At 42.2% G+C, this 9,039-nt stretch overlaps 1 protein-coding gene across 1 annotated transcript; it reads left to right on the top strand.

Annotated features, from left to right (window-relative positions):
* The first annotated feature begins 1,205 nt into the window (after positions 1–1,205).
* Positions 1,206–8,189, top strand: rnf32 (ring finger protein 32). The gene is made up of 7 exons (XM_085362288.1): positions 1,206–1,220; positions 1,701–1,935; positions 2,023–2,165; positions 3,573–3,730; positions 3,847–3,955; positions 6,985–7,152; positions 7,959–8,189. The coding sequence occupies exons 1-7, from the start codon at positions 1,206–1,208 to the stop codon at positions 8,187–8,189; spliced, it is 1,059 nt and encodes a 352-aa protein (XP_085218414.1).
* Positions 8,190–9,039: the final 850 nt, after the last annotated feature.

The raw sequence follows: 9,039 nt of genomic DNA, 5'->3' as shown, positions 1-9,039 counted from the left end.
AGACACCTTCACATGTGCGCTAAGGCCACAATAATACAGGTTTTCCTCATTAAAACTAATTCTTACACTTTGTTTGCACATGCTAATGCAGTGTTGTTGAAATGTCACTATTGTATGTAATCTATCATAGTTTGTGTCTTGCCCTGTTTATGGTCTTTCTATGCTTTTTTTTTTTTTTGCTAGACCCCCAAGCAGTCACAGCTGATGGCTACCCCTCCATAGAGGTCTCTTCCTTTTAAAAGGAAGTTTTTCCTCCCCACTCTCGCTAGGTGGTTCTTTTGCCTATTGCTGTGAATTGGTTGTATATAAATAAAAAATATATAATAATACAAATAATAAATGATATAAATATATTTTTTAATCAATCTATATTTGTTTTCTGATAATGGCAATAAAAATGTTCAAAAGACACCAACATCACAATCACAGATGAGAAGTCAGTAATAACTGATATAGATATAGTACATGATATTCACTGCAATATAAAAAAATTACCCATTTACAGTTGTTGTTGCGCAGTTGTTGTACTTGGATGTAAATGTGTTCATTTCATAGGCGGTGGGGGATTATGAGGATTGGTTTTAGAGCCAGCTGTATTTGAATCTGCAGTTTCCAGCACTTCCACAGCCCCAGAGGGACTTGAGAAGATATCAACTAAAAACCAAAAGGGTAAAAATGATCACTTACTATAGCTGTCGTACTTTATTCTTTAAGGAAATAAGGTAGGAAGGTTAAAGCGAAGGTGGAGTGAATTGTTGGATTCGATTCTGGTTTCTGGTTGCTCAGTAGATTATATAACTTGCTCATTAGTTTTCTCAGTGGCTCAAGTGAGAACATGTAAATTCAATAAGCTTAGATTAAATCACCGGAGGAAAAAAAAATCACAGAAGTCTGGACTGCAAATAATACAGTACTTACAGTAATACCGTAAATGTAAGCTGCTCAGATTCCACTGCTATTTATGTGATAAAATATTCATCACAAATCCTAAAACACGAATAGCGTTAGAGGTACTTGCGATATTGAACATATTCCTGTATTGTGCAGTTATTAATTAACCACACAAAGTTGAATCCGTGCCGTTTTAGTTTAGAAACTATCGACAGCCAATCAGAGGCACTGATGGGGCTGAGTCTTTGGTTTGATCTGGCGATGCGGAGGGCGGGGACTGGTAACCCGGTAACCACCGAAACACTGCTGATAGGATGGCATTGCGGAAGGTTTGGGTTTTAATTTCAGCTCCTTTTCACCCAGATTTGTGATATTATTTAAACAAAACATTGTAGTTTGCTAATCTGAAAATGTAGTTTTCTTCTACTTCTTTGGTCCTTAGACTTTGACAGACTTCATTAGCTGAAGACTTGAAACTGGGCACAGTGGTTGACAAAATTTCTCCTTTCTGTGGCTTTCTGTAGCTCCATACGGGATAAATAAATAAATAAATATATATATATATATATATATATATATATATATATATATATATATATATATATATGATGTCTATGTAATTTCTGGATTACCTAATAATCATTTCCTCATGCATTTTGCTGTTATTGTAGACAGTATAGCTCACAGTGTATTCATTTTTGTTTATAGCTTTGTGCTCATCCTCACTGAGATAAATAATTCTGCATTCGCTGCTTTTGCCCAGCTATGCATTTACTGAATGTAACTGCAGCAGTTCACATATTTTACAGAACTTAAAATCCAATGCAAGCAGCAAATTGGTAATCACCTCAGCTGCTTTCCAAGACCACATAATGCGAAGCCTGCTGCATCCAGATTTCTCACTTTCTGACCCTTTGCGGAGACACAGTAGAGGCAAACATCCCCAGGTGAGAGAAGGAGTGGAAGAAAGGGATCTGCAAAGGCGACATGAGCAAGAAGAGAGAGAATACGTGCTTGACCCTGCTCCACCGCCGTTAACTTTAGGTAGAACAAACAGTTGGGGATTTTAGGAAGACTAGGATATGAATTATAACTATTACTTCAAGTAATTTTTATTTTATTTTTTTATAGCTCAAAAGTTAGGTTTGGTGGCCTCCCCTAGAGAAAGACTGACAGAGGATGAGTGGACCCGGGTCAAAGAAAGGTCCGTTCAGCAGGAGGAATCAGCTCAGCCCTGTGCAATATGCAGGGAGGAGTTTCAACTCCAGCCTCAGGTACTCCCCAACACAGTGGCTCCTCTTAATTCCCTGTGTGGGAGCTCTTTTTCCCCCCTTTTCTTCTTACTTTTTTTTTTTTTTTACTGTATTCTGTGTCTGGCCTCAGGGAAGCCTGTGTTTCCCTACACACACACACAGACAAACACACGCACAACCACACACACACACACATGGAAACACAAAGCATCCCCCTCGCCCCCTCCTTCTCCCCTGCAGTTCCTGTATGTTCTAATCTGTGTAGACAACTGTACAAATTTACCCATACTGCCTTGGAACTCAACTGTGACGTGATGATGTAGCAATCAGTGTGTTACTGTGAGGGTCATTCGGTCTTTTACACCTTTCCGATCCCCTTTTAAGATGCCAATCTCCTCAAGAATGCGGGACCAGAATAGACGCCTTCACAAAGAACAGTTGCCATAGATGCGCGTGTAAATATTAGTTTGACTCAGGGGGAGGAAAAAAAAAGTTAATTAGAGCCTGCTAACAAGGGAAAGTGACAAGAGGGAATCTTTGTTGATCTGGCATTTTCTTGAAAGCCTTCATATTGTAACGATTGCAATTGTGCTGCAAATCTTATGTTGCATTCCAGCGTTAATGTGACACTTGAAAATGCTTACGACAGCAGTTGTTGTGAATCGTTCGTGTGGATTGAAGCATTTGCTCCTCTCTGCAGCTGATAATGTTTTGATACTTACCGCGAATTGTTTGCAACACTGCAGGAATAAAATAGCAAGAGCTCTTCTGCTTCCCAAATGTTTTATTTCACTTCTATATTGTGTGTCTGATGGCAAAGTGCAGCCTGAAGCTTTAGAGCGTAGAGAGAGAGAGATGTGAAATCTCTCTCTCTCTCTGGTCTAATGGCTTGTCGAGCTCCTGGAAATTGTACACTGCAGGGGGCCCTTTCACTGGTGATGGAGTGTGTTGGTCAGGCCAAAAACAATGGGAAATCAATACGCCTCCCCCCTTGCCCTCTAGAGACCTGAGTAAACTGGTTTGTGTGCCCAGCCCCATAGCTTCAGTGCTCTACTTTCAGGCAATAAAGGAGTCCCTCTTACAGGTAGAAGAAGGCTATAGTCCAGGTCCCAGTTGGCCCACTGGGGGTCATGCTGACTCCTTCTATCCTCTTGGTAAATAACAGTGAAAGGCAGATACAGGTGATCACATATGTGCTTGAATACACACAGATTTAGCATGGCTTAAACCTCACAGCCACACACTGTATGTGTTCATAATGCAATCAAGCTTTCCTTAAAACCAATGTGCATTCAGCATCCTTCAGGCTGGAGACAAGTCAGCACCATATATTCAGTCCAACCGGGGAATCTGAGCTGAACATTTTAGGTCAAGATTTTTGATCTTTTTTTCTTTTTCTTTGCATGTTTTCCTTACTGTTCTTTTCAGGTTTTGCTATCCTGCTCTCACGTTTTCCACCGAGCGTGTCTGCAGGCCTTTGAGAGGTTTTCTGGGCGGAAGCGCTGCCCGCTGTGCAGAAGGGAGCCATATGAAACACGTGTCATCAGCGATGCAGCTCGCCTTTTCCAACATCGGTGTGCCACCAGGTAGGGGCGATAAGCTAGTAATATATCTTTAGAGAAATATATATATATCGGCAACACTCGCTGGAATTTGGATGTGTTGTTACATGGGTGTCTTGTCATGTGATGTGTATGTTCAGGATACAAGCTTACTGGCGAGGTTACATGGCTCGTAAATGGTACAGAACTATCAAGAAAACCATCTGCCCAAAAGACAAAAGGCTGAGACGTCAGTTTTTCGAATCAAGGGTGAGATAAACACGGCAGGGATGACATCACAATGATCCCAGCAAACAAACATAAGATCACATCGCAGGGCGTCAAGCCTCCATTTTTTATTTATTTCTTTCCACATTTAACTCGGACATTCTTTGACTGTGTAGCTGGTCAAATAATGGCCGTGATGACTATCACATATTGAGGGTTCAGACGTGGGTTTCAGGGACTCGCTGACCCCAGTGCTAGCACACACACACACGCACACTTCTTCACCTGCTCTCACCCTCTTGAGCTCCTTTGATCTTTTGTGAATCATACACTGTTTGTCCACGAATGTGAAGAGAGTTTTGTGTTTTAGTCAAACAGTCTGGACATTCCTGGGTCAACACAACTGCACCAGGTCTCGTGTGTATGCTTGGGTTGCTTTTTCTTTATGTCTGGTGTGTGTATGTGTGTGTTCAGTCCTGTCACTGGGTAATATGGAAGAAGGGGAAGAGGAGAGGGAGGTGAAAATGTCTTTGGATGCTTGATGCAGTTTGTGATATGTTGAAAGCTAAGGCGGACTCGATAAGAGGTCATTTTTACAAACCCCTGACCACTGATCTCGTAATCTGTCAGGGAATGGGGTCGTTTGACTCTGAAGCTGTGTCGCTTTCATGACGGCTCTCAGGAAAAGGGAACATTGCCACCTAGTGAACCTCCCCCAGCTAAGGCCTTGAATGACCAAAGGCTAAACGGGTCACCATTTTTCTTTACCAAACATCTGTTTGCAGAGTAACCCCTCGTGAAAATTCATCCAGCGGCCATTGTTTGTAATAGATAAAGCTCCAATGCACGTATGTTTTTATGTCTCTATGGAGTGTTGCAATCATGCAAAGTGCTCCTTTCCTTCCAAGAGGCTGATTAAGCACAAGTGACAAATGCGTGAGGGCCACACTTACAATGTGTCGTAAGGGTCACAGTGTCCCACCCATCCCCCTGTCCGTCTCCATCTTCTCGCCTATAAAGCGTCCCTACAGCTGTCACATAAACAAAGACACAGCCTTTACTGAGGCAATTAACTCTGTTCTAACACATTAGACCACATCCATGTGCACATTCTCAGGATGGAGTCAGCTGTATCAGCTACTCTACATTCAAGTTGTGTGATTCAGTGGTTGTGGGTGGTCATGAGATTGTCTCATATCTTTTGTCACACCGAGGATGATCTTCAAGAGCCGCGCACCGCAGCGCTGACAGGTCTGATTGACTTGATTTTCAAGAGGGAGACTTATTTGCTTAGCTGACTGTAATGCAAACAGGCGTGTTAGCGCTGAGCCGGGACCTGTATGAGTGGGAGAAACCTATTCTTTCGGTTTTTCCTTATGATAACACACGGCAATAAAGCATCTTTGTATCATGAAGCTACAGGTGTTCCCGAAGGTGTTCCTCAGAAAAAAACACTGACAACAACAGGCCAGTTTCAGAACTCTTATCAGCTTATCCAGATGTCCAGCTTTCAATTTTCGTCCTGTTTCGGAGGTCCGACCCTGAGTCAACACATTACCTCGAGACAGTTCCGACAACTACGTGGATTGCTGTGAGATAACGTAGCGTGCCCCCCTCCCCACTCTCTTGTCTGCATCGACTGTGGAGCAAGGCAAAGTTCATCAGAGGCTGAGCTGTTTGCATTGACTGTCGAAAAAAAGTCCGCCAGCCACATAAAACCCTCCATCCGAATGCTTAACAGTTGTTTAATTAGTGATAAAAGCCTAGCTGTAAAGCAATTCTGATGTCACTGTGGCAGGCTAAGGGATAAGGTTTGTATTTGTGCATGTATGAAAGCAGGTGCTGGGCCAAACGCTCCTCTGCTGTTAACGCACTTACAAATTATTCTTACTTTTGCGAGGTGCACAGACCAATAGTGTGACTGTCTTATGTGATTAAGTGAATCGCTGGAGGTTTAAGACTATTGATCAAACAAGACGAGATTTTAAACACATCACCCCGAGCTTGAGGAAGGTCTGATAAAAATTTCTGCAGAACATCAAATCGCTTGTAGCCTGCACGAAGACACGATAGTTGTTGAACTAGTTAAAATATTCAAATCAGAAGGCTTTAAATGAATGTACAGCCTCTTCATATTTTCATTGAGTATGTTTTAATTGTTGCCTAGCAACAGCTGCTGTAAATGGGAGAAGACAGATGAATTCTGTGTAGATAGACATCAAAATAATAATTTAAAAAAGACTTTAAAATGGTCAAACTGACAATTGAATAGCTGACTAAATGCTTCAGAGAGAGGAGTGAAGACGCTGTATTTAAAGTCCACATCCCTCTTTGGAAAATGTTGCCCACACACCAAATAATATCCAAAATAGAAGAATTTGTGGGGCATGCGGGTAGGCTATGTTTTACTTGGTTTAAATGCTGCTTCTTCACAGTAGTATTCTTGTGAAGTGATACTGAATTTTTAAGTAGTTAAATTTAAAGTAGTTAAATCACACCGGACTCAGTCTGTGTTGTCTATGTATCGAAAAGGAAAGCTCAATTTCACCTGAATAGACAGAAAACCGACCATGACATGTGATATATTCCATCTAGCTGAGAAAGATAAAGTCATGCTGGTTAAGCTGATCCAGAAATATGGCTTTGGAACAAATATCAAGAAATCAGAAGTTGCTTTAGAAAAGAGGAGTTCGTATTCAGTCGTTTAGATTGAACAATTACTATGCAATTGGTTTGACTGAGTGTCTGCCCAGACGGTGTGTAGCAGTTTGCGTGTGCGTCTGGTGTATGAAGCAGAAAAAAGTGTAAGTGATATGTGTGTTTCCATGTTTCCCAGCACCCTCTTCCTTTTTTTTTACTGGTTTCCATTAATTCTCCATGCTAGTGGGAGATGTGACTGTATCGATCTGGCTGTTTAACAACTGCACCCTGTCAGCGTGCCTCAGCCATTACAATACACGCACACATACACACACAAACACAATTAGCCTTCGCCGAAAACACGACTCTATTGTGCGGCTGAATGAAAACGTTCGCATCCTTTGTGCCGCTAAAATGGTTTTTCTAATTAGTTGCAGGAGTTGAATGACAGCTTTGTCCGATACTGTCACACCGACACGGAGGCTTTTCTGAGTGATATCGACCGCTCGCTGTCATCAAGCAGACGAGTGTTCCAGCAGCTGGAGAGAAAGAGCGTCTCCGAACCTCAGGAGAACGATTGGGACCGAATAAAGAGCCAGGTCAGGGGGCGAGATACACTAGAAGCCGCTTGTATCATTAAACAAGGCTCCATAAAAATATCTAATCCGGGTCTGATTCTTCTTCCAGCCTTGCCTTTCCCTTGACAAGTCAATGCTTGCAAGGGGACCACAGCATCACAGCTGCAATACAGAAAGTACATATCTCTCAGAGGTGATCATTCATTTTTACCAAATGAATGTGAGTGAGTAGGCTAATAATCCTCTGTGTTTATCAAAAAACACGAGCAAGTCTGATGATGCACGGCAGGCTTTTCATCACCTGGCCTACTGCGGAGGAACTGAAAAGACATTAAGATTTGCTGTTCCTTAAGGCCCCATTGTTGGCTTTCATTGCAGTCAGTGCCATTTTTCCATAGAGGGAGTGGGGTGTGTGCAAAGAAGATGTCTGTTTTTTTTCTTTATCTGGTGTGAAAAGGTTGAGCACAAGGCAGGAGTGGCTCAGCCTTGACATGAAGCATCAAACGCTGAATGCGCTTTCAACACATGCCTTGCACCTTTTTCACGGATACAAACTCTATAAACTGGCGTGCAGCTCGTTATGAAACATTAAACAGCGGGCGCATGCTGGCCCTTAAATACAGGAAGCTTGCCTTTGGTTAATCATTGGTGAATCCATGCATGTGATGCTTTGTTTTGTATAAGGATCGCTGATAAACGCGTTATTGCTTCGTGTCCGATCAAACCTGTCAGGTTCTGCCAACAGAACCTCAGTGTCCTCTTATTGTGCAGGTACATATTAAGGCAAGTTCAAGAGAATTCATGTGATTTACTTCAAACTCTTACAGGTTATCCAGAGAGGTGTGTGGGACTGCCCCATTTGCCTGACTGCACTAAGCAACCTCAGCCTCCCGACAGTATCGGCGAGATCCAACCATCAACAGCGGAGACCAACCGTGCTCCTGTCCTGTTCCCACCTTTTCCACCAGCTCTGTCTTGAGGCCTTTGAGGCCTTCTCTGCAGATAGTAGACCTTTGTGTCCACTGTGCAGATCTGCGTATCACAAAAAACCTATCTAATAGGGTGGAGAAGGCAATCTGGATGACTCCATGTGGGTCGCTTAATATAAAATCAGAATTAGCTGTATAAAATACTAAAATAAAATAAGCATTTTTGCTGAAGCTGTGCAGAATTATGCTATCGTACAATGAATATTCTCTGGGTTACAGCCTCTACATAGAGGTGGGTCACAAACTGTTTAAAAAACACATTTTCAGTTTTGTTAGAAACCTCAACCAAATCAGTTTTTCTCTGGGAAACTTCTTGAATTTGTTCCAATTTTTGTTTTCCTTCAACCAACTTTGAACCAGTATCACAATTTTGATAGTTGCACAACTGCACCAATTTAATGTCTGTGACACAGGGTAGCAGAGTGGTAGCCTGGATATTTTATCTGTTTTCTGATCACTCGAGAAGACTTCAAATGTCAATATCCCTTTCCACCACATCACAAAGCTATTCGATTGAGATCTGGTAACTCTGAAGGACTACAGTGAATTTTTTTTATCATGTTCAAGAAACCAGTTTGAGATGTTTTGAGCTTTGTGACATGGTGTGTTATCCTGCTGGAAGCTCCCATCAGTAGATGGCCACACTGTGGTCACAAATGGATGGACATGGTCAGCAACAATACTCAGGTAGGCTGTGGTATTTTATCAAAGCTCAGTCGGTAACAAGGGGCTCAAAGTGTAGCAAGAAAATAGCTCCTGAACCACTACACAACTAGCAGCCTGTACTGTTGATGCAAGACAGCAGGGATCCTGACTCTATTATCTCCTAATTACGGCCTAAGTTTGGTGAACCCTTGTGAATTGTAGCCTCAGTTCTTAGCTGACAGGAGTGGCATCCAGTATGGTCTTCTGCTGCTGT

Source organism: Diplotaxodon limnothrissa, linkage group LG9 (assembly GCF_057381915.1).
Source record: "Diplotaxodon limnothrissa isolate DT_005_m linkage group LG9, D_limnothrissa_male_GT1.1, whole genome shotgun sequence".
NCBI classification, from domain to species: Eukaryota; Metazoa; Chordata; class Actinopteri; order Cichliformes; family Cichlidae; genus Diplotaxodon; species Diplotaxodon limnothrissa.
Note: the sequence above shows the minus strand (reverse complement) of the source record. Positions and strands in the feature narration are given on the sequence as shown.

Coding starts and splice junctions, on each gene's coding strand:
- rnf32 (XM_085362288.1), top strand. Junction 1,936..2,022: donor TCCACCGCCGTTAACTTTAG/GTAGAACAAACA, acceptor ATTTTTTTATAG/CTCAAAAGTTAGGTTTGGTG. Junction 7,153..7,958: donor GGGACCGAATAAAGAGCCAG/GTCAGGGGGCGA, acceptor AAACTCTTACAG/GTTATCCAGAGAGGTGTGTG.